This window comes from Camelus dromedarius, chromosome 1 (genome assembly GCF_036321535.1).
Source record: "Camelus dromedarius isolate mCamDro1 chromosome 1, mCamDro1.pat, whole genome shotgun sequence".
NCBI classification, from domain to species: domain Eukaryota; kingdom Metazoa; phylum Chordata; class Mammalia; order Artiodactyla; family Camelidae; genus Camelus; species Camelus dromedarius.
In genome coordinates, this window is record NC_087436.1 from 37,008,908 (window position 1) to 37,035,577 (window position 26,670).

Sequence of the window (26,670 nt, forward strand, 5' to 3'; positions counted from 1 at the left end):
TACTGTGATTATTAAAAGCAAAATTAGTATAATTTAGGGTAATTCCCTTTCCCCATCATGTCTAATATATTTTGATTCAAATGTGTAAGCCAAGTGAGAGCAGATTTTGTAAATGGGAAGGTTAAGTGTCTTATAGCCAATGTCTAAAGAGACCTAAAGCCACATTAATTGTTAATTGTGTGGCCTGAGACAAACTTCTCTGGTCTCGTATGTTGTCCAGTCAGACAGGGTTGTGCTACACCATGGGGTTCCTGGTCTCTGCGCATTGGAGGGGTATTTAGTTAATATCATCATCCAAGGCGGTAATGATCTCTGTTTCTACATATTTCTTTTTTATAAAGTCAATTTAAAAGGGGTATTTATTAATTTTTTTCTTTTAGAACAAGAGAGTTTCCAAATTGGTACCATATGTTGGAGACCAATATGTACACTCACGATTCAGTCACTCAGCTAACCACCTCTAGCTGTGTTGATGGTTTTGACTTTAATGCAATTTAATTGCTTTTATTCTTAGTGATGAGTTGTTTAATTTATGCTTACAATGATTGCTTTAAAACCACAACATAAGATTATGTTACTGTATTACACAATAATTCAGTAAATTTGTTTCAAGATGTATTTATCACATCTGAGATGCAAGCATCTGTTTTTGTTTTTAATGTAGCCCACCAAGATGTCTCTAGTATCTGAAGACATGTTTAAAAAGAGAAAATATAGTGGCAGTTTTGTCTAACTTGGCATTTCATTTATTGTGAATAAAAATTCCCTATCCTGCTGATTATTTGAGAAGTGCTTAAAATTAGCATGAAAGCTTTGCTCATCATTTTGAAACAAAACACAATACTTAAAAAATAATACATTCCCTGCCTTTTCTAGATGCAGAATGAAAGAATTCCAAATAACATATTATGTAAGCTCTTTTTATTTATTTTTGATGCTGTGTCGTAGCCTCTTTTCTATGTTTTGAAATAAATTTGATCTTCAAAAAAACCTCTTATCTTTTACACAGTTAACTTACAGTGAAATAAACAGTGGGCATCACTTGTTAAATGGAAAATAAGCATCACCAGTATATGTTTTTATTACAAATATTGTAAATATTGTATAATGATCAATTTTATAATGCTACCTTAAATAATATAGCAATCTAAAATAAAATACCTAAAGTCTTTAAAGTTGCATTTCTATTGAAAAATTACCTTTCTACACAAAATTAATTGCAAAACTGTACAATCAAAAAAATGAAATAATTATTAAAATTCCTAAGGGTTTTGAAGGGTTATATACTACTATGAAAATAGTTTATGAATCCAAAACGAAAACATTGGATTAATGGTTTCTAAGATTTTACCCAGCCCTGGAATACTATTTATACTCAGCTGTCATTTTTAAAAGGGTAATTTCTGCCCTCTTCACTAGGTTTTCAACATTTTTTTCTAACTTTTATTGAGTAATAGTCATTTTACAATGTTGTGTGGTTTTCAACATTTTGATGGTTTGTTTGCTATAATGCAAATAGCAATATTGATATTGGTACCATTTTCCTTAAATTGTTAACATGCATTACAAGGACCTAAAAGGAAACAAGAAAATAGGCAGTGGGAGGATTTGGTACCCACCGTCTTCGATAACCCTTTATTAGAACCTTGCAATCACTGGGACAGTGCAGTGCCACTCTGGAAATTATGCGGAGTTAAACAGAGGATTCTTATAATCTCTTAGTTAATTTTTAATTTTATTTTACAAAAATTTTACTTTTAAAGTGCAAAATTTTATTTTAAAATAATGCAAATATCTTATGGAAAACACAAAAAAACAGGTAGGGGAAGCTCATAATTCTTCAGTTTACAACCAACTAAAGGTTTTTTCTTAACAGACTTTTCCTATAAGTGAAATCATAGAATATACACAATTTAATGTTCTTTTAAAATTATTGTCTTTAGTGCTTTCCACATTGCTATACAGCCTTCATTATTCTCACTTTCAATGGCTGCATAATAGCCCACAAAATGGATGCACTAGTCCCCAGTTATTGGACAGTTAGGGCCTTATTTTAAATACTGCCTCAATTATGGCTTCTAACCTATTTTGTGTCTTTTTCATGGATTAAATATCCAGAATTGGGGTTATGGATATATATTTATATAATATATATATATACATATGTAAAATACAGCCACATAGATTTGTAGATTTGGAAACATATTACTAAGTTGCTTTTTTTGTTTGGTTTGGTTTGAGGGGGGAGGTGATTAGGTTGGTTGGTTTGTTTGTTTATAACAAAGGTACTGGGGATTGAACCCAGGAACTTGTGGATGCTAAGGACACTTTCTACCACTGAGCTATACCCCCGACACCAGGTTGCTTTTGAAAAGGGTTTTATTACTAGTTTAAAGCATCATAGTTGATGAGCACTTGCTCTCTCTACAGCATATAGTGGTATCATTTAAATTTTTTCTAATTTGAAAGGCAAAATAAAGAGATATCTTGCTCTAATATTATTGTTTACAAGTGAAGGTAACAAATTTCTGTGTTTTTTCAGCAGTCACCTTCTTTGTGAATTGTCTGTTCATGTTTTTCTCATTGGAGTCCTAGTATTTCTTTTTAAAATATTTGTATGAACTGTTCATAGAGGTACTAACTGCACATATGTATCCCAAATTTTTTTATATTTAAAATTTTTGTGACATATTGAAGTGTTTAATCTTTATTTTCCTATCTATTTTTTTTTCTTTGTGGTTTCTTCTATTCTCTTTTAAGATCAGACAAATTCTTTTCTGTTAATGGCTGAATTGTGTTCCCTCCTAAATCCATATATTGAAGTCCTAACCACCAGTACCCCATAATGTGACTGTATTTGGAGATAGGACGTTTAAAGAGATAATTAGGTTACTAGGGTTAAAATTAGGTTACTAGGGTGGGCCTTTATCCGACATGACTGGTGTCATTAGACAAGGAGATTAGGACACAGACTAACACAGGGGGAAGAACATATGAAGACACAGTATGAAGATGGCCATCTATAAGCCAAGGAGAGATGCCTCAGAGGATTGGTTTGGTTCATTACTGACACCTTGATTTTGTTCTCCTAGCCTGTGAGATCCTATAAGAAAATTAATTTCTGTTGTTTAAGCTACTCAGTTTGTGGTAGTTTATTGTGGTGGCCCTATCTAACTAATACACCTTCCAACCCCCTAAATTCCGTAAAATGCTATAACAATTCTGTTTTATCCTATCTCCCCTATGGCTTTATTTTTAAAATTTATTTGTATTTTTGTTGAGTCTAAATTGATATTTTCTCCAAATTGCTATACTGCTAATCCATCTTCAGGCATTGTTGTTTATTTCAATATGGAGTTATTTTAGCCTCAGAAGATGTTATTTGCCTTTTTCACTGTGTTGCCATTTGAGTGTGAATCAATGCAGTGGCTTCAAACTGTAGTTGTCATCTTATTCTTCATGCCACACATTGGCAGGAAACAAAGCTTCATGTAAAAATGTCCTTTATGAAGCAGTGAAAATTGTTCATTTTAAATCTATACTTGAGTACATATCTTTTTTAATATTCTGTGTGGTGACATAGGAATTATGCATAAAACATTTCTACTGAGTATGGAAGTACATTAGTTGTTCCAAGGAAAAACACTTGCATGATTATTTGAGTTGCTAGCTGAACTTGCTGCTTTTTTCACAAAACACTTTTTTTTTTGAAAGCATGACTGACAAATTATGATTATTCAGACTTGGGTACTTGGCATACACTTCCTTGTGAATTCAAGAAGAGAGACTATCATTTCAAGGCAAACAACTAACATTTGTTGCCAGCGGTTAAAATTTGAGCTTTTAGGCACAAATTGGTGTTTTGAAGAAATTTGTGACAGCTTTCCAATACTTCAAAAGTTTTCTGATGGAATTTGTGATTATATTAACAAATGGACTTTTGGAGGTGTTGTATAATGGAGCCATATTCAACACTGCAACTAACTTTCCAAAAACTACCACTTGTTAAGTTTGGACCATATTTTCTTCATATACTTAAAAAACAAAACCAAAAAACAACATGTACCAATAGGTTGTATGCAGAAGTAGATCTGTGACTCCCCTGTTTACTATTCAGGTGGACAGTAAATAGATTTGCAAACAAAGCTAGTCTTTTTACTTTTATTTTGGAAAATAGTTATTTTTCATTAAAATATTTATGTAGTAAGTTTTTTTTACTATATTTTTTAAAATGTAGTTTTAATTTATCATATGGTAACTCATAAAAGGTCTTTGGGTTCTCAATTGTAAAGGAGTCCTAAGGCCAAAAGTTTGAGAATTGCTGCTGTAAAGCTAACTCCTACGGAGGTGAAACCAAATACTTGTGTGGGACCCTTTCCAGTGCCGGTGAATCACGTTAGAATCTACACAGGATTGGGACTCACCTTCAGACTTTACACAGAAAGACTTAGAGGTGCGGTTTAGGCCTGCAGTAGGGGTGGAGCGAAGACTGCGTCTCCCGTCTCCCTGGAAACCATCCATCTCGAGTCTCCTGGGCCACGCCCTCCGTTCGTCTCCGCCTCTCATTGGAGCGGGTTAAGTCAATGGGCTGTCTGCTGGGAGGGGGCGGTGCTTCATTTCCGTCCGGAGCCCACTCGAAGGGACGTACTGACGTCACGCAGGACGCCGCTGCCCTGACGCTCCGCCCTTGCATCCCCGCGAGCCGAGGCTGCCGTACCTGGCGTTGCCCCTTAGAGGGGACGCGAGTCGTTTCCCTTCAGAGGCCTGGCGTCCGGTAGCCTCTGTCCCACCTGTCCCGGCGTGACGCTCCCCAGCGCGTCCGTGCCGCCGTCATGGACCTGAATTTAAACCGAGCGGATTATTTACAGGTAAACCTGAGGGGTTGAGGCGGGCGCTGCGCGGGGTGAGCCCCGCTCCCTGAGAGGATTCCATCCTTCCACCGCCGTCTGTTGGGTCTCCCGGAGCCGAAGCGGCGGGGAAGGAGCGGGTCTGGGTGTCGCCCCCACGACGCCTTCCTCACGGGCAATTCTGCCTCGTTGGTGACAGTCCACTGGGACCTGGAAAGAAGCGGCACGGGCCCCCGCGGTGCTGGCGTCTGCCAGGTCCTGAAGATGCTCCGAGTGTCCTGACGCGATCCCGGGTTCCTCCCCAGGGCCGTTCTCCTGTATTACGGTATTATTACCATAATAAAATTATATCATCATAGATCATAAAAGCAATGACAACCATTTTGTAGCACCTAGTTTATTCTAAGAGCTTAACATATATAAATATATTTAATCCTCATAAAAATTCTCAGAAGGGCTCAGAGAAGGTAACGTGCATAATAGTGAAAAATGTCGCTGTTGTTCCTGTTTGAAGCAAAGTCTCTGACTCCAGAGCTGGTGTTCATTCTGTTACACCACCCTGCCTTTCAGTACTTCAGCCCGAGACTTTCTCTCCTCCAGCTCCTCCTTTTTCAGTAATTCTGCTTTGACTAATAGTACAAATGTTTGCCAGGTTACGTTCCTTCAGAGTTTTGCTAGGTACTTCCCATCTTAATGTCTTCCATATCTAACTGGTCCCCACATATTGCTGCTTTTATCTCCTGAATATCTCTTGAATCTGTCCCATTTTCTCCCTCCATCTCCGTTATCCGCGGTTCAATCCTCATCTTCTATTGCTTGGATAATTGAAATAGCTTCCTAATTGGGGTCCTAGCCTCCAGCTTCACCTTTCTCAGATCGCTTGCTAGATTGAGTTTCAAAGATAGAAATCTAAACAGATTAGTTTAAACTTTAATACTACTCCCTAGAATACAGAATAAAAAGATAGATCTATATTATATGTAAATTATTTCATGATCTGTTGTTTTCTACAGTTTCTCTCCCTTTGGTCCCAGCCTCCTCCCCTAACTGTGCACCACTAGTGATAGTTCCCTGCTGAATAAACCATATTTGTAAAATAATCTTCATCATCAGTTAGACTGAATGTCATTGTCATCTGCATGTTTGGTATTTTAGCAAAAATCTTCTGTGTTGCATTTTTAATAATAACAAATCTATTTCCAAAGATTTTTAATTACTTTACAAAAACTCTTTAACAACTGTCTGAAGTTGTAAAAGAAGGCTTCTAAAAATATTTTTATGTGTGTGAAGTATCTTGCCAGTAATGTCACATAATTATTTTTGGCTTGACAACTTCATAGTATGAATTTTACTGTTTTTGGTTGTTTCCTATATTCTGACTTCTGTGGCATATTTCATTAGAAAATAAGTTCATTGCTGATGATAATTATTTCATATCATAAGTAATTACAATAAAAATAAGGATTACTATGATTAGAATCTGCTGGTCCTTTTAATCTCTGATGTATCAGAAGACTTTCACTAGGTGGCTGGTTTGTTTCCTTAGGTGGGAGTGACCTCTCAGAAGACTATGAAGCTACTTCCTGCCTCAAGATGTAGAGCTACACAAAAGGTAGAGATACTGACTTCTCCATATCTCCTTAGCTCTGACAGAGGAGAGTTTTATACTTCCTTCTTTATTGATAAGTTATTTGTTTTTAATTCCAAGAATAAAATGGAAATGAATTCTTTTAATTTGAATAGAGGTTTGAATATTAGGAACATTACAGACAGCAATTTTCTTGGGCATTATAATTTTTTGTTTAAAAAAATTTTTATTGAAGTATAGTCAGTTACAATGTGTCAATTTCTGGTGTACAGCATATGTTTCAGTCATACATAGACATACGTATATTCATTTTCATGTTCTTTTTCATTAAAGGTCATTGTAAATTATGTACAATTAGTAAATAGTGTAAGCAAACTCATTGAAAACCATCTTCCATTTTTCTGGTAATAATTTATCCTGTGTGTACTTATGTGTACCAGGTTGTGGTATATGAAAAAAGAAATATAAAACGCAAGAGTCTGTAGAGAAAATGCTTTTTAAAAACTTTATTGTATTTTAAAAATAATTAAGTATTTTGATGTTAAACATTATATTTAACTAACAATATTGATTATTTTTATAGAAACATTATATATTTAACTAACAATATTGATTATTTTTATAGAAACATTAATCCTATGATTTCCATAAGATAATTATAATTTCTTAGTAGACTAATAGGATTGTTTTAATAGCTGCAAAATAAATATAGTATTCCTATAAATTGACATTTTATCAAAATAAATCAACAGATTTTTGACTGTCATTTATTGTATTCAGTCTGCTAAATCAACACTTCTCAAACTTTTGGTCTCAAGACTCTTTTACATTTTTTTTTTAAAGATCAGTTTATTTATTTATTTATTTAATTTTTAAAATTGAAGTATAGTTGGTGTACAATATTATATAAGTGGAAGTTAGATAATATTATATAAGGTAAAATATAGCAATTCACAATTTTTAAGGTTATACTCCATTTATAGTTATTATAAAATATGGTCTATATTCCCTATGTTCTACAGTGTATCATAGTAGCTTATTTTATGCATAATAGTTTGTACCTCTTAATCGCCTGCTTCCATATTGCCCCTCCCACTTTCCCTCTCCATACTGGTAACCACTAGTTTGTTCTCTATATCTGTGAGTCTCCTTTTTTGTTATATTCATTAGTTTGTTTTATTTTTTATGGTTTTTTTTTTCACTTAGCATAATACCCTCTAAGTCTATCCATGTTGTTGCAGATGGCAAATATCATTCTTTTTTCTGGCTGAGTTGTATTCCATTGTGTGTATACCACATCTTCTTTATACATTCATTTGTTGATGGACACTTAGGTTGCTTCCATATCTTGGCAATTGTAAATAATGCTGCTATGAACATTGGGGTGCATGTATCTTTTTGAATTTGCATTTTTGTTTCTTTTGGATATTTACCCAGGAGTGGAATTGCTGGATTGTATGGTAGTTTTTTGAGAAACTTCTATACTGTTTTCCACAGTGGCTGCACAAATTTTCATTCCTACCAGCAGTGTACGAGGGTTCCCTATTCTCCACATTCTTGTCAACATTTGTTATTTGTGCTCTTTTTGATGATAGTCATTCTGAGAGATGTGAGATGACATCCTATTGTGGTTTTAATTTACATTTTCCTAATGATTAGTGATGTTGAGCATCTTTTCATGTGCTATCGGCATTTTCTTCTTTGGAAAAATGTCTGTTCAGTTCTTCTGCCCATTTTTTTCATTGGGTTGTTTGCTTTTTTGATGAGTTCTATGAGCTATTTATATATTTTGGATATTAACCCCTATTGGTCATATCATTTGCAAATATTTTCTTCCATTCAATAGCTGGTCTTTTTGCCTTATTGATGGTTTCCTTTGCTGTGCAAAAACTCTTTCAGTTTGATTAGGTCCTATTTATTTACTTTTGCTTTTACTTCCTTTGCTTTTTAGGAGACAGAGCCAAATAAATACTGCTATGATTTACGTCAAAGAGTGTTCTGCCTATGTTTTCCTCTAGGAGTTTTATGGTATCTGGTCTTACGTTTAGGTCTTTAATCCATTTTGAGTTATTTTTGTATATGGTGTTAAATTACTGAGGATCGTAGGTTATATCTATCAATGCTTACTATATTAAAATTAAAACCAAAAAATGTCTAAAATATTTACCATTTCATTAAAAAATAAACACATTGCATGTTTACATAAATAACATTTTAATGAAAAGTAACTATTTTCAAAAACAGAGAGAATTTAATGAGAATGGTTGCATTGTGTTACATTTTTGCAAATTTTTTATTCTGGCATTAAGCAGAGGCACTTGGCTTCTCATGTCTGTTTTCTACATTCAGCCTGTTTCTGTATGTTGTTTTGGTTGAAGTATATGAAGAAAATCCAGTTTACATAGATACGTAGTTGAAAATAGGGAGCACCAGAACTTAACACAACATTGTAAATCGACTATAGTTCAATTAAAAGTATTTTTAAAAAAGAAAATAGAGAGGAGTATTTAAATAGCAATTCCATATAAATTTTGGCTCTTCATATTTGATACGACACCTGAGCTTGATAAGTAGTAGTTTCTTAAACATTAGTTTCTTAAACAATGTGGAATCTAAAACCGTATTGATTAGCTTTTTGTATTGTGGTATATTGAAATACTTTTGGTCTGTTTGGTACTTTGAATGGATCTTTTAAAACCATACATGATTTATAGCATCCTGTAAATGTTGACATGTTTTATTATAGAACATCAAACAAATCACATTTGTTGATATCACTACTAATCTCATCAGAAAAGTTGTTGAGTATCACATAGCTGTCAAGCTTATGGTGGCAGATACTGATTTTTACTTGAAAGCTCAACTTTTATCTTTGGAAACATATTCCTTTGAAATGAGAAGATCACTTCCTTCAGTTTAAAAAAAGTCTACCAAATACCCAAGTGTTAATAACAACTTGTTATTACTGGTTGTTAATCACTGTCTGTTGTACTTTCATTCTTAAAAATGGTGTTTCTTGAAAAAAAGTACACAGTTCAGCCTGTAACTCAAACAATCACACAGGTGCTCTCCTGTACACAGCAAAGGTGCTTTGTGCATACTTTCTATTTTCTCGCACTAAATGTTAAAAAGAGATGTACTCAAGCATCAGAATTTAATAAGATTAATAATTTTTATTGCTTCATTAAGGACATATTACATGAAACTAGATGGAATTTTTTTCTGTACTCTCAAATGGTGATGAAGATTACAGTGATTATAGTTTGTCATTGCTTTGACTCTTGCCATATACTAGCAATTTTACCATTGCTTCTGCACCAGTATCACAAATATCAACCTAGGGAAAAAGGAAAATAAAGACTTACTTAGAATGGTTTTGACCTGAAAGATTCCCTAGAAGGTTCTTATTGACCCCAGGAGTCCAGGAACCACACTTTGGGAATCCCTGTAATAGATTACTGTTTATTTACAAATTATTGGAGAAGTGTATTATCAAAAATTTCAAAACTTTAACTATTCCTATGTATTTTTCATCTGAAAAAAAAATTCTGGCAATACTAAAGGTCTGTAAATCTTCTGAAAATATGTGCATAATTATTTACTAATGTTCATTGTTCTGGGAAGAAAGTCCCAGCTTTCATCAAATACATGAAGGGATTTGTAATCCCCCACACATATATACATATTTACATATGTGTGTGTGTGTGTATATGTGTATTAGATACATATACATACTGTATACATAGTATACACACAATGTATATATGTGTGTGTGTGTATATATATATATATATATAAGATCAAAGGTAATCGTTTTTCTAATCTATATCCTTATCTTTTGTTTGCTTGATTATCAATTTCTGAGAGAGAGGTGTCAAAATCTCCCTCTGTATTTAATTCAAAATAATTCATTGGCCGCATGTTGATAATTATTGAAGCTGAGTGATAGGTGATGGATACATGGTAATTCATTATAATATTCTGTCTACTTTTGCATATGTTAAAATTTTTCCATAAAAAGGTTTTTAAAATATCAAGTAGGTCAGTCACAACATTACTTTGATAATCTGTTTTGAAAGTTAATCTTAAAACGTTCTTATGCTCCAGTTAAAGGGGAAAAAAATGACCTCCTTTCCATTTCTGTCCTGATTCTTTTGCTCTGTTTAACCTGGAGGAACAGAACGGAAGGCCAGCTACTTCCATAACAGCTTTTCATAGCCGCCTTTTTGACCCTTTCTTATAATTCTTTGGAGGATTATTTTTTTGTGGGGATATCTTTACTAGATTTTCTGATCTCTACTTTTAAAATCATAATTTACATATTGCAAATGTTGCTTTCCCCATATAAGTTATCAGGGCATAATAATTGTAATTTTAGATTTTATTAACTCTTTTACAGGTGGTTGTTGGAGATCATGATGGAGTAATTATGTGCTTTGGCATGAAGAAGGGAGAAGCAGTGGTATGTGTAGCTTTTGAACACTCCTGTAAAATTTTTCTAAGGCATAATATAAAATGGGTTATGAGGGAAGTGGTTATATGAAGTATGAGGCTGCAGGCCGCATAAGAGTCATTTGTTAGCCATTTGCAAAACACCTGTGACAGCCTACCGCAATGTATTCATTTTCTATGCTGTGTAACAAATTGCCTCAAACTTAGAGGCTTAAAAGGACATACATTTATTATCTCACAGGGGCAGGAGTCTAGACTGGAGGCCTCATGTGGCTGCAGTGTAGATGTCAGCAGGCTCTACTCCTTTCTGGAGCTCAGTGTCCTGTTCTAAGCCCACAGGGTTGTTGGAAGAATTCAGTTCTTTATTGTTGTTATACTGAGGTCCCCATTTTATTGCTGTCTGTAAGCTAGGGACTGCTTTCGGCACTTTGAGGCCCCCACAGTTCCTTGTCATGTGGTCTTCTCACAGGCACACTTACAACGAGGTGACTTACTTTAAGTCAACAGGAAAATCTGTCCAGTCTGCTAAGATGGAGTCTTATGTAATATAATGTAACATGGAAGTGACTGTCACATCACGTTGCCACTTAATGGAGCCTAATCAAGGAAGTGGTTATTACATCATCATATTCACAGATCATAATTTACAAGTGATTGGTCTGAAATGTGAATTCTTATATTCATTATGCATTATATGGAATTTGTAAAAAGATGAAGAGGGTAAAAACTATCAGAAACTGAGTGTTTTCATTATTTGTATATTTTTCCAGATATTTTATTCTCTGTAGATGAAGTCAATGGGGGTGGGGGGGAAGGGAAGAAACTGATGTCAATAATAAAATAGAAAACAACCAGGAAGAAATAAATAATGCAAATGTTATTTCCAATTAAATAGAGAGGTATTAAGTTATACACTCAGGTTTTCAGGAAATTCTGTAGTCCTTCATTTGTACTATCAAAATTTATAACATTGTAAGGCAACCAGGAGAGATGAGTTTTAAAAAGATGACTGAAGTGTAAAAACAAGTCCATTGGAACCAGCTGGGGAATCTTGTTAAAATGCAGATTCTTATTCAGTAGATCTGAGGTTGGGCCTGAAAGCCTGCATTTCTGATAAGGTGAGTGATATTAATGCTGCTACTGAGTGGGCCATACTTTTGAATTGCAAGAGTTTAGATTTTAATGATGTCATTGAAATATGTGTGGGAATAAACATTACAAAGTTTGAAGATGTTTAGCAAAAAAACCCCAGAGGACCTCTAAAGTAAATACATTTGCACTTAAAGGTGTTCCTTATTGTAGAACTATAATATTTTGTAGGTTTAAAATCACAGAATTTTTTATAGTAAAGGAAAATGCTTGCAATAAATTTATGTACCTAATTTTTTCCCCAATGATTTTTGCAGACAGTGTTCAAGACTTTACCTGGGCAGAAGATTGCAAGGCTGGAACTAGGAGGGGTTCTTAACACACCCCAGGAGAAAATTTTTATTGCTGCAGGATCTGAGATTAGAGGCTTCACAAAGAGAGGAAAACAGTTCCTCTCTTTTGAAACAAACCTCACTGAAAGCATTAAAGCTATGTATGTTTATTCTCTTTTTGTTTTTACATGTCCACTTAAAATATTTTGGATAGGTGGCAGACATCTGATTAAGTATCATATCTTAATAGGTTATCTAGGAAATAATTAAAGGTACTTTATTAGGCAGAAATTAAATTTGACCTAGAATCAATACAAAAATCAATTCGTTGTTGATATGTTGTTTCCTTTTTAAGACTTTCATAGTATTTATAGATTCAGTTTTGACTAGTTGGTCCAGTTATGATTCATGATCAGAGTGTAAAAGAAGTGAAAGAAATCTCCAGATATTTAGGTTTCCATTGCTTTGCTGTCTCTGGTAGTTCTGGTTTTGAGGTACTATCATTTTGTTAAAAGGCTGGCCATAAAAGTTAGTGACTATCAAAAAAATATAATTTCAGATGAGTCAGGTAAGACTCTAAGTGAAAAATAGCTCCCTAAATGGCTCCCTGATATGTGAAATTTTGCAATTAAAATTTTAGTTTTTTAATCATGGAGAGCTGGGAGGGGCTTTAAAGTTTATCTAATCCACTGTTCTTCAATCCTGCTACTTTGGAGAATACTGTGGAAGCTTAAAACAGTAGATTCCTCGTCCCACCTCATACCTGCAGAATCAGAAGTATTAGGAGTGGGTTAAAAGGAAAAAGTTCTTCATCTGAATCCTATGCAGCCGTGTTGTATAAGTAGCCAGACCTTAATTTGGAAACTGCTGATTCAGTTCAGAGTTCAGTGCAATTCATAGCTGTCTTGTGTAATTTTATATAATGCATAGATAGCATGCATCCTGGTATCTGGGCTGTAAAATTTTGCTTTGGTGAGATTGGATAAGAATTAATGGTAAGTGGAAGCAATTCAGTAGTTTAACAAGAATGTCATTCTTTTGAAATGCTTTTCTAGATAGACATGGCCAGTGATAATTGTGAAATACTAAAACCAAACTAATTAATTATTGGCATACCTCTACATTCAGAAATGAATGTGGGCTGAGGTGTGAGGAAGATAAGGAGTTTCCCAGCCAATAGCCTCTTTGCTAGTTTCTTAAATGTTTTTACTTGAGTGGGAGAGGAAAGTTTCTTCACTTAATTTTTAAAAATTTATTATCTGAATCTCCACATTTATAAGGTTGCATGGGAAAACAAGATTATAACTTGAAAATATTCAATAAGAACACTGACTGCTTATAAAACTGATTACCACTCATGAATCCTTCCCTGCCTAATGTTTCTATACTCTTGTCAGCAATAGTGATTGCCAAGTAGTGCTTTGAATAATATAATGCATATAAAATACATATGGATTTCAAATCTTGAAAAAGATACAGAATTTCAAGTTGATAAAAATGATATTAAGAGGATTGCTGAAATCATATGCAGAGCCACAAAGTGAAGCCACTTAAATAATAATTAAAGAAGATAAAATCAGTGAGGATCATTATAGGATAAGGAATAATTGTATCAAAAAATTTAAATAGACCTTAGAGATGGAGAAATAGGTGAAACCTTCAAATAATATTCTTCTCTTTATGATCACATGGTGAAAGTTATCTAGAAGTGAAAGATAATATACTAGTATATAATTTTTGTCAAAATATTTCAGGTCCCCCAGTGAAAACTTGATTTATTCTAAGAATTAGAACATAGTTATGACTATTATTTAAATTTTGTTAAATATAATTTGAAATGAACTTACTTCTTTTTTCAAATTAAAATTCTAATGAAATCATTTTCCAATATTTATTATTTAGTTTCAAGTAGATTAACTTCAAATAGCCTTTTTCAGGCTGTTTAGTGTGTTAGTAAGAAACTGTAGAGTAAAAAACTATCTGAGTTGCATTCTGCTCTACTATCTACTAGTTGTATGCCATTAGGAAAGAATGTTACTTAACACTATCATTACCCTTAAAAAGGGCTAATAATGGTCCCTGGTTTATAGAGTTCTGAGGATTGAGATAATACATGTAAATCACTTAGCACAGTGCTTGGCACAGAGTACACATTCAAAAAAGTTACTTTTTGATAGATTGCCTTCAGATACAGACAATTAAATTATAATCTTGTCTTTGTTTTCAGTTTTCCTGAGCTCAGTTTTTTAGAAGCTTGAGGCATTAAGATTCTCATTTTCAGCTTTCAAAATCAGTGTTATACTAAAGGGCTAGAAATTAAGTGGGTGAAAATGAAAAACAAACTGTTCTCTGAGTTTGTGGTAGAATGATAGTAAACTGTATATAAATAAACTTTTATTTTTATCTCTGAAAATAATTCAGGAGTTTCCTATGCTTATTTTTTAAAATGTGGATATCTTAAATTACTTTAATATTCTTAGGCACATATCTGGCTCAGACCTTTTTCTCAGTGCAAGTTACATCTATAACCATTATTGTGATTGCAAAGACCAACATTATTACCTTTCTGGGGACAAAATCAATGACGTCATCTGCCTTCCAGTGGAAAGAGTACTTCGTGATGTTCCTGTGTTGGCCTGCCAGGACAGAGTGCTTAGAGTTTTACAGGTTGCTGTTATTTTTTTTTTTATAATTTTTCATAATTTAAGTAAATGAATATTGATGAACAATCAGAACATCATTAGGATGATGACAGTGCAATTGAATAAAGTCTAGATGGTTATTCTGTGCCACAACAAGCTATCTCACTATTTGGAACTTCATAGTCAGAGAGCCATTTCTCGGCATTAGCCCTTTTATAGAAGGAAAAATCCAGTGATTCTATGAAGTGTTTTTTTCTCTATGGGAAATTAAAGTAATGTTCAAATTTCACTCTAGCAGCATGAATGATTGATTTCTCCCCTAAGCTTGTGCTCCCAAATACGAATTGTTTGAGTAAGACTTTTAATAGGAGCTAGCTCTCATTCAATTACAGATTGATCTGGCTGCATTCTAGGATTCTGCTTTGTTTAATAGGAAGAGATCCATATGCTTATTGTAAAAAAAAAAAAAATCACTAAGGATTTGTGGAAAGTAAAAAGTGTAAGTCTTTCCTCTGCCCTGCACGCTTCTCCCCTACTCCCCATCTACCTTTGTGGGCAATCTGTTGCCCCAAAGGTAACCTTTTTTAAACAGTTTTGTGTGTATTCTTTTGTGTTTATATAGTTAGATGTAAATATCTGTGAATTTGGAGGGGGAGGTAATTAGGTTTATTTATTTAAGTATTTATTTTTTTAATGGAGGTACTGAGGATTGTGAAAGACCTTGTGAATGCTAAGCACACATTCTACCAATTGGCTATGCCACTCTCCCCTTGTATGTTTAACATTTTTAAACAATAATAATATACTATATTTATTATAATTTTATGAATATTTTTTCATTGAATGATTTATCATAGATATTTTTTCCATGTGAATTGATGATTTCTGCCTTATTCTTTGACAGCTTCACAAATACCATACACTAAATGAAAGGATTATAAGCAGCAAAATGGAAGAAAAGACAAATAAAAGAATTTAACTTGTTTACTTATCCAAATAGCAGGTCATTCTGCCTCTTACTGGAGTGGGTTTTGGAAATACCCAAGGCAAGGCCAGAATTTTCCTTAGGAATTAATTCTGGGTCTGTTTGAATGTGCTCTAAGTAAAGCTCTCAAGTTAGAGAGGACTAAAGAAACAGCTTGTTCACGGAAACATTTGATAGGGAGATTTACCAGTACCAAGTTTTCAGGTAAACAAAGTACTTAAAAGAAAAAGTATTGAAAGTGGAGAATATTTTTAATGTTTCTTTCCTTGATCTTTTTACTTTATCTATATATGTGTATATACACACATGTATTATTATAAAATGAGTTAACATATGCAAAATTGCTAACAAATCCAAGTTGATATTCATAACCTAATTTTTTTTCAGTAGTTTTATTCTAGGGTTCTTTATATAAATATTGATGTTATCAATGAGTTCCTATATTATTTTAAGTTTGTATTCTGTTTTAGTTTTAAAATACTTGTTCTTCAGGGATCCGATGTGATGTATGAAATTGAAGTTCCTGGCCCACCTACTGTTTTAGCACTGCACAATGGAAATGGCGGTAATCAGAGTTTCATTTTTCATAATCTAATAGGAAGAGAGTTATATTATTTAAGTCTAGATATTTCAGATTTTTAGTCATTTATATATTAAGTGAAAACGGGAAATTGTAGAAAGAGATAGTTGTCTTCTAACTTGCCAGTAACTAACAGTAATGAGTTATTGAACTTTAATTTTCAGTTTCCTCATCTTAAAATTAGTTGATGAGGAGAGATCTTATCTCTTATGATCATAAAATTCTCTGAATGTATGACCATCCTTCCAAATTAATTCAATTAATTAAAATCTGTCTTTTAGTATTTTTAAGTGAAATTTTTCCATGAAAGTTAATATATATGAAAATGTTTTAATTTTAAAGAGATATTATGAGTTATGGGATAACTGTTATATATTGATTTTAATTATAACTAGGTGACTCTGGAGAAGACCTTTTGTTTGGAACATCAGATGGAAAACTTGGGCTTATTCAAATCACTGCTTCTAGACCATTACACAAGTGGGAAATTCGAAATGAGAAGAAGAGGGGAGGTATGTTCTTCATGTAGATTCTGAAATTTCAGTGATTATTAAATAAAGTATCCTAAATTATAGTTTTCATTTTGTTTTATTTATTAATATTTATAGCAGATTTAGCAACTTACAGAGCCACCTCAGGTTTATTTACTATTTGTTTATTTAACAGGCCTACCATACTTTGGGTATAATGTTTTAAAGTAAGAAATGCTAACAGTAATTTATAGACTGATTTCCATCTGTAACATCAGTCTATGCTCAAATCTGTTTTTCATTGTTTGGTGTAGGGAGTTAATTAATTGGAATTTGGGAGTACTTGGTATGAGGCAAAGAAGTACCGTGGGTCAGGGAGTAGTCCTGTTTTCTAAGGAATTTATACCTTTCTAAGGGGAATTTATATCTGACTTGGTAGGTGGTGAGATGGCTACTTATAGGTACAGCATATTTATTCATGTGTTCCTTTATTCCTTCAACAAATACTTTTTATGGGAGAGAGAGGATAAACAAATGAATAAATAGGATAGCTTCAATTAGTCACCTGAAGAAAATTTAACAGAGTAATATGTTTGAGAGTGATGGGTGGAAGAAGGAAGGCTACTTATAGACTGAGGGATCATGGAAGGTGTCTTACAAGAGGTAAATTTTGAGTTGAGATCTGCTTTATAAGGAAATGAGTGAGTAGTGTAGGAGATTTAGGGGAAAAGAATGTCAAGGAAGAGGAAAAAATAAAGGCAGAGGAGTTGAGACAGAAGTAAACTTGATTCAGCTGAGGAGCAGTAGGAAGATCAGTGTGTCTCAGGGCATTACTGTGCCATGAAATCAGAGGTAGAGTAAAGCCAAATCATGTAGGTCCTTGTAAACCTTGGAAAAGGATTTGAATTTTAATCTAAGTACAGTGGGAAATCATTGGAGAATTGTAAGTGGGGTATGACATGACCTAATTTACAAAATCAAGAAACAAACAAAAACACTCCATAGAGAGTGGATTTGGGGGAAAACAGGTCAAAACTGGAGGCATGGAGTTTAGTTGGAAAGTTACTATTACAGTTATTTTAATTTACCCTCGTCTAGACCAGAGAAACCAATAGCCTGGACTAGGCTAATGATAATTGGAAATAGAAAGTAAGAGGTGATTTCTTTTTTTGGAGGTAGAGCTGATAAAACTTGCTAATGGGTTTGAAATGGAAAGTGAGAAAAAGAGAAGAATCAGAGATGCAGTCTAGACTTTTGGCCTGAGCGACTGGGTGGTATCATACTGAGAGGAGACTGGGGAAGGAGCATAATTGATGGGGTGTGATGAAAAATAAAGAATTTTGTTTGAGGCAGCGATAGTTACAGATGCAGCCTTACTGATGGGGTGTGGTTAAAGAATAAAGAATTTTGTATGGGGCATGGGAAGTTTGAGATGCAAATGGATGTTTAAAAAAAGAAGCTGAAGAAGGACTTGGATATATGAGTCTGGAGCTCTGGGGAGAAGCCAGAGCTGAAGATGTAAAGTTAGGGGCCATTACCATGTAGTAGATTTATATTTAAAGCCTTGGAAATGGCTGAATGTGGATGGAAAAGAGGACCCCTGATTATGCTCAAAGTTTTGTTTATTTGTTTATTTTCCTATTCTGGTTTGGCATATATATTTTTTTCATTCATACTTGGTATATACTTGCTACAATGTTAGTTTTATTAATAACATATCACTTATCTTTTTTAAAGGTATTTTATGTGTTGACAGCTTTGACATTGTGGGTGATGGGGTTAAAGATTTACTTGTTGGAAGAGATGATGGAATGGTGGAGGTGTATAGTTTTGATAATACGAATGAGCCTGTTCTACGATTTGATCAAGTAAGTTCATTTTTTAAAAAGAGTATATGCTTGTTATTCATTAAATAATTATAGAGATGACTATGATAGTTTGTGTTTTAATAGATGAAATGTATTAAAATTTTGTGTTTGGCTTTGACAGGATTACTGCTTTGATATTATCAAACTCTTCTCTAGGCTACTCTTATGTGTGAGTAATAGAGTGTTGCCCTCAGGCTAAATAATAAATCGCTTCTTCATTTGGTTTCTAAATATTGTATTTCCAAAGTATTAAATATTTTGCCTAAGTTTCTATAATACATAATAGACTACAGGAGTAACATTTATATGTTGGGGTAACGTAAATGAGACTGTGTTGTTTTAAAGCAATAAGGTTTTAGGAATAAATTTCATATTGTAAGACAACATTAAAAATATTCTTAAGTGGAAAGGGAAAAGAGCAATTTCCTTCTAGCCACCCAAGGTCCACTGTAAATGAATAAATACTAGATAAGAGTAATTTTTAGTTCACATATTTTAAGTGTAATTAAGCTTGTTTATCCCCAGGTACAAAGTCACATGGAGAAGCATTCTTGTATATATTGAATTTTCCATTTTCGTAAAGTGGTATTCTCCAGTCCAGGGTTTCCCTATCCTGCTTCAATGTGTGATATATTGAGGCTGTTTAACAACAAGCCACAACTCAGTATCAACTTTTCTTTCTTTGTCTAATTTCTTAATTAGTGGTTCCTTCCAGTACCAACTTTTACTGCAGATCAGTAAATACAGATGTTTTGGTGCATAAAAATATTGTTATATTGATAATATGGGGATTAAAGACATTATACAATTTACTTCCTAGATTTATTTCATATTTGTTCAATTTACCTTGGTATAAAAAGTCACCTTGCTAATGATGCCAATAATAGTTTAGGCTTAAAAGTGTATAATAATCCTATGTTGATAATCTCCTGTTTTTTTCTTATCGACCCCTGAGGAGGTTCCTGTTTAGACCCCACATCTCCTCTTTGACTTGTAGTCCAAACCTCAGTAATGACATAGCATGTCCCCTCCTCTGCTGGGTGAGACACTAAGAATTCCTATCTTCCCACTTTTCTGTTAGTATGATGATAGAGGTACCACTTTCAGGTTTTGTTAAGGCTTCAAATATGCTGCCTCATCTTGATTCATTATATCACTCTTTATAGTTTTCCTAATGAGGAGAAGTTCTCTTATCTGACACAGTCTGGACTGACAGTTGGTTAATTAAAAAAGTTAAGGGGCAAATCATAAAAAGACAATATATACCTACCTTAAACATCATATTTTAACTTAAACTTTTAAATATATATTCATTCACCAATATTTTGAGCAATGGCCAAGGCCTTCTTTTGGTGAATTCCCCTAATTGGTATTCTGTGATATTACTTCTGTGAACCATATCTGTACTATATTGTCTAGGATCTCCTGTTTTATGCTTATATGACTGTTTTTTTAAAATATAAGTTGAATTAGCTAAATCTTTTACAAAATACTTCTGCAAAAAGGTACTTAAAGTACATAAGAAAAATGAATTTCACTAAAATGTTGCATTGGCAAAAAAAAATAGCAGTTTTTTAATTTTTGTAACTTTTTCTGAGTACATTAGGCTAAATAAGATACTTCTAAGTGAGTAAAAGAGTAAAAGTTACAATAGTTACTTGATAAACCACTCAGAAACTGAGAATATGTGTGACTGTGTTGATTGGATAAAACATCCATCTGTAGTCAGATGGTTTCCAGTGTTTTGTTTTCAATAAATAGGAGGAGGACATAATCAGATGTCAGATGGTATATCATTAAAAACATTTTTGGTGGTAGATTTGGTGATTTTAGGTTATGACTTGGGAGATATTTAAACAATCAAGTGAACTTTCTACAACAAAATTTCTTTTATTTTCATCAATATCTTTATGGGACTAAGGTCGATTAGTGCTTGCATCTATGAAAATTAAAAATAGGAATTGAACTGACTCGCAATATATAAGAATACTCACTTGTGATACATGAATAATTTGGAAGGGAAAAAAGTCCCACTCATGAGATGTATTTCCTATAGAATTTTGTTTTTGTGGTTAATTATTATTTACTAAAACTCTTGATCAATTGTGAAATTCTAATAATTATAATGATAGAAATTTCTAATGCTTAGAGCTTTGTAGTCACAGAAGATTAAAAAAATTCAGTTTGTTTTGTCTTGGTTGCAGAGAAGTGTAAAAGAATTTCAAGCATATGAGTACATTACATTAAGATAAATGTATATGGGGGAAGTGGAATGAAAATAAAAGTTCAGGGAGAAAAAGGAGCAATATAAAATTTCCAACTGTTAAAGAAGAATTTGTTTTTCCATTTCCATCTGAAAAAGTTGGTTTTTCTCCATAGTAGCAAATTCCCTAAACGTTCCATATAAGCTATTATCTTTATTCTTCTAAAAAACTATTTGGAGAAAACACATGAGAGGTGGTCTGTGGAATTCAGATAATAAACTAAATGTACTGAGAGTTTTGCTTATGTAATTTTTTAAACAAATGACTAGACTATGTAATTTTTTAAAAAATGACTAGTAGTTGACTACTGTAGCCAAGTGGTACACAGATGTACAAATCATTTTCAATCTTCTTTCACCGAATTAAAAAGCACTGGAATTTTCTGCCATTTGTGCAGGATTTTTACCTTTCCAATATCAGTGTCTGCACATAATAAATATTCAAAAAATATATGTTGAATCTTGGCAGACAGGAAAATAAGTTTTGTGGCTTATTTTAACATATCTGTGCAATTTTATTGATGACATACTTGATCTTAAATTTATTTTAGACATTGTCTGAAAGTGTCACATCTATCCAGGGTGGTTGTGTAGGGAAAGATGGCTATGATGAAATCGTGGTGTCCACATATTCAGGTAAGGTAAATGGTAATTAAGGTACTTGAAGAAAGAATTAATAATAAAAAATATAAATTTAATAATTGCTTTTGATGATTAATTTTTAAAAGTTTATTAGTAAGTCATTCCTACCTACAGCATTAAAAGCTTTATTGGTTAAAAAATGACAGTAGAAGTGGGTGTATTGATTTATATAACAGTTAATATTTGAATAATGCTTTTTAAGAATGCATAGTATATCTCTAGTATCTTTGAAAATAAAATGATATCCTTTGGCTTAAAAAGAAGTATTTCCTGAAATCTGTGTTTTATTACTGTGTATATTTCTTACAAAAGCTTGCTTGCTTTTGAGTAAGTCATTTTTGTATTTCCACAATAGTTATATGAGAGTTTCTTTCCATGAAAATAATTTTTGAAAGGCAATTATTATTCATCAGCTATTTTTTCATTTGCTAGAATATGTTGACTTACTCTATACTTGAAAACTAAAACTGTAAATTAAGAAGTGAAAGATTTTCTTTATCATAGTATTTATTATATAGTATTTCAGACAAAACAAAAATAGTATCCAAAATGCTTAAGTAACTTTTTTGTGGTTTGAGTATCTTCCAGCTTGATTTCTTTTATGTTTTGTGTTTTGAAAAGGAGTAAGTCCAAGACTAAGTGAGCTGATGTTGGTGGACAAACGGGCATGTATATTGGGTTTCTTTTAACACTAGCAACACTTAATAGTGCACGACTGTAATTCCTCTCTGCAGGCTGGGTTACAGGTCTGACAACGGAGCCTATTCATAAGGAAAGTGGACCAGGAGAAGAACTAAAAATTAATCAGGAGATGCAGAATAAAATTTCTTCTTTACGGTAGTTTTGGATTTTTGTTTGCTTTATTTTTTTCATTTCATGAAGTGTGTGATTGTTTTTTTTTTCTTACTTATAGATGCAGTATATTTTACTGGAAGGAATTATACAATTAGTTTATCACCTTTTTAAGTGAAAATTAATCAGTTTGAGTAAATGAGCAGTAAGTGGTGATTAATGGTTTGGAGTTAGAATACACTTTTTGTATGTTTTATTCTATCTTGACTTTTTCTTAGAGCAAGAATTAATTTTTTCATTTGTTTATTATAGATGGTTGTAGTTTTTTTTTCTTAGACATTAGAAAGAAACCAACACAGCTGGCTCTGTTCCTCATTAATTCTGATGTTCACTGCTCCTGTGAACCCTTCTGAATCTATAACTTTTGCTTATAAGTATTCCTACTGGAGATGAGTAATGTTGACTCCCTTTGATGCAGGGATTGCTTTCATGGCCTGTTCAGTTTGACAAGTCCTGTGCAAAGGGACCCCAGCCTCTAGTAAAATTGCTTCATACAATGAAGAAATGGGAGTTGCTGAAACTTTTAATGACTGTTCTCCCTACTTCAGCCCTTGCCAACCTCTTGAGGGAGTGAGAGCTGATCTTTTTTGGTGGTAGTTGAGGGCTACAGAAGTTTTTAAGGCAGCAAAATGCCATAAGTACTAGTTCACTAAAGGTACACAAGAAGTTCACCACAAGCCAGTTCGCCAAAGCCACCAGGAGAGAAAGCTCTAATGTTCATGCAGGAAGGAATGCAAGTAGAGACATGACTACTATCTCACATCCTCAGTAAAATACCTCATATTTAGAACCAGGTCAGCGCCCTCCTGATTCCACTGGAATGTATGCTCAAGAGAAGCTTATGTCTGTTTTGTTCATTCAGCAACCAGATCATAGGTACATATAAAGTCACTCAGTAAACATTTCTTAGGTGAATGAATCTTTTCCTTTGTTCATCACACAGATCCCTTCCAAGCTCCTTCCCAGGCTTTTCTCCCTAAGCTGTGGCTGGCTAAGCCTCATTTGTTCTACCTCAGTTACTATTTGCTTCATTTGCATAAGGCCTTTCCCCTTAACTGGATCAACCCTAAGCAATGTCTGTACAGTTTAATCTCAGCAAAATCCTCTCCAACACTTGGTAGAACTTCAGCTGTACCACTGGCTTGTGATTATCCTTCTGGTCCCCCAAATATTCATACTCTGCAGCCTCCTCATTTTGTCTTTCTCTAAAATGTCTTACTGAAAGGTACATGTTTACTGATGGCACACATTTTGTTTCTTCTCATAAAATCTGATAGTTCCTCTCCCATACAGTCAGTTCTCTTCTGATTAGTACTATATGTAACTGTAACCAGATTTGTATGTTAGAACTGAGTATTTGCAGCCTGCCTTGATTCTTATAACTCTTTATTAATATTGCTGGTATGAGGCTGAGTAGATGTTTTAATTTTTAGATTAGAGATAATGAGAAATCATTTGATTAGTCATGCCAAAATTTTGTTACTATTAGTGTCATAGTTCTAACTCAATTAATAAAAATCCATTTTGCAGAAGTAAATGTCTCAAATTTTTGTAAACATTCTAAGGATGTCAGTGTTTATACTTATAGGTGACAAAATTGTGCATATTTTCTTTTAGGAGTGAGTTGGAACATCTGCAATATAAGGTACTACAGGAAAGAGAGAAATATCAACAGTCTTCTCACTCAAGCAAAGCAAAATCAGCAGTACCTTCATTTAGTGTCAATGACAAGTTTACATTAAATAAAGATGATGCGAGTTACAGCCTTATTTTAGAGGTGCAGACAGCAATAGATAATGTCTTAATACAGGTAAGCAAAATGTCTAATTTCTTTGTTTTATGACTAGATCTGTTTTGCTTACCAGTCATATACATTAATTATTATTGAAACACTTTTAGTTTTAGATCATGATTTGGGTGTTTATCTTAATCTTCCATTAGATAATCAGTTTGCACATAGATTATTTACATTGTAGCTTTACTTTTTATTTATCCTATATGTACTAAACAAAAGACTAATGGACTTAAGTTTCAGAAAGACTCAAAAAGGACATTAAGGATTTTGTTCTTTGGCTAACCTTTAGGAGAATCTTAACAGAGATGTAGCTTAGAAGACTCCAGTATTTATTATCCTTATTTGAACCCATTTTTCAGCTCAAAATACTAAAATAATAGCTTACAGTACAGCCTGCTTATTAATCATCAGTTTCTAGGAAGGTCAGTAGGTAAAGCAGATAATATCAAATGGTAAAATTTAGGGATAATAATGTATAAAATCATTTGTCAATATATTTAATTAATTTTTCTTTAAATAGAAGAGATTCAGGGAGTGGAAAAGGATAATAGTAGGATGAATGAAAGGCAAGCAAGATGGAAAACTCATCAGAAAATGAGAAAAGAATAAAGAGGAAGATGAAGACGAAGTTTTAAAAGATGTGAGGGAGAGATCAGATTATTAATTAAAACTTAAAGGCAGAAGTTTCTCTTAAGTAATGCTATCTCAAGAACTGCTGCATCAAACAATTCTAGGAGCACATAACACGTTGTCCTAGAAACTACCTCTCCAGGGGAGACAAAAATTGTCCCCTTTTTGTGTTACAGGTGAAATTAAAAATGATAAAAATGAACTGACATAATTGGAATAGCCGTATGATTATTTGCAGTCTATGGTAACATTTTTAGCGCTGACAAGAATAGGTAGGAAGATTATACTTTTAAGAGGAAGGTGAGAGATGAAATTCAATGATCTCTGATTAATCCAAATTAAAAAAAAATAGGTCACTATAGTACAACATTTATTCTTTATTATTTTCATTTTCTAGAAGTACGTATTAAAATACGTGTTGTGAAAATTTTTAGTTTACTATCTGAACCTTTTTTTCTTTTTTAATAATGACTGCAGAGTGATGTTCCAATAGATTTACTTGACGTAGATAAGAATTCTGCCGTTGTCAGCTTTAGCAACTGTGATTCTGAGGTGAGTAAAAAATGTTAGGAACTCTTCATGTGCTTTCATTTCTGTTATGCCATTTTGTGTAAAGCCTATAAATGCTACTGGGGTTTGATGTTTCTTCTTCAATATTTCTTTTCATAACCTTTCCCTCAAAATCTACTTCCTCTCTCTTCCTATCCTCAGATAATTCAGAAACTGGAGTGTTACCCTAAATTCCTTCTTTTCTCTCATCTGTTAAATCCAATTACAGTAGTTCCCCCTTATCTGCTGGAGATATGTTTCAAGACCCTCAGTGGATGCCTGAAATCACAGATAGTAGTGACCCCTGTATAATACTGTTTCTTCCAGCATCAGTGTTCTTGTGCTTTGGGGCCATTGTAAAGTAAAACATGGGTGACATGAACATAAGCATTGTGACACCGTGACAGTGGATCTGATAACAGATGGCTACTGAGTGACTGAATGGGCAGGTAGCATATCCAGCGTGGACAGACTGGACAAAGGGATGACTTATGTCTCAGGCAGGATGGACTGGGATGGCGCCACATCTCTTCACACTTCTCAGGGCGATGTGCAATATAAAATTTATGAATTGTTTATTTCTGGAATTTTTAACTTAATATTTTCAAACCACAGTTGACCATGGGTAAGTGAAACCTTGAAAAACAAAACCACAGATAAGGGAGGACTGCTGTAGTCGCTAGTTCCTGTCAGCTCTGCTTCCCTTGCTCTTATACATCTGCTGTGCTTCATTTCCATTTCTGTTAACTTTCCAGGCCCTCATCATGCTTGAACTACTCGTCCACTAGTTTCTCTGCCTCCAGTATTGCCTCTCAGCTCCAGGCTGTGCTGTACACTGCCACCAAACAGGCCTTCATAAAGTACAAACATCACTCTGTCATTTCTTTTCTCAAAACCTTTTAAAGATTGCTTATTTCCCAAACTGAATGTAAGTCTAGATTTCTCACTGCAGCATAAAAAACTTTCTGGAATTCAGCTCCTGATTACATCGCCAACTTAATCTCTCACCAGCTGCTACCTTCCCACCCATGCACATGATTTCTGCCAAACTGAAGTTCTCAAAATTTTTTGACAGTGCTGTACAGT

General features: G+C 33.6%; 1 protein-coding gene across 1 annotated transcript in view; it reads left to right on the forward strand.

Moving 5' to 3' along the window:
• The first annotated feature begins 4,678 nt into the window (after positions 1 to 4,678).
• Positions 4,679 to 26,670, forward strand: part of BBS7 (Bardet-Biedl syndrome 7) — a 35,290-nt gene continuing 13,298 nt past the window's right edge. Inside the window, exons 1-12 of the mRNA XM_031466611.2 lie at positions 4,679 to 4,868; positions 6,394 to 6,459; positions 10,835 to 10,897; positions 12,294 to 12,469; positions 14,789 to 14,975; positions 16,428 to 16,500; positions 16,911 to 17,027; positions 18,723 to 18,853; positions 21,668 to 21,752; positions 22,493 to 22,595; positions 24,228 to 24,420; positions 25,513 to 25,587. Coding sequence (XP_031322471.1) covers positions 4,833 to 4,868; positions 6,394 to 6,459; positions 10,835 to 10,897; positions 12,294 to 12,469; positions 14,789 to 14,975; positions 16,428 to 16,500; positions 16,911 to 17,027; positions 18,723 to 18,853; positions 21,668 to 21,752; positions 22,493 to 22,595; positions 24,228 to 24,420; positions 25,513 to 25,587 — 1,305 coding nt within the window. The 5' untranslated portion in view covers positions 4,679 to 4,832. The remainder of the gene's footprint in view (positions 4,869 to 6,393; positions 6,460 to 10,834; positions 10,898 to 12,293; positions 12,470 to 14,788; positions 14,976 to 16,427; positions 16,501 to 16,910; positions 17,028 to 18,722; positions 18,854 to 21,667; positions 21,753 to 22,492; positions 22,596 to 24,227; positions 24,421 to 25,512; positions 25,588 to 26,670) is intronic.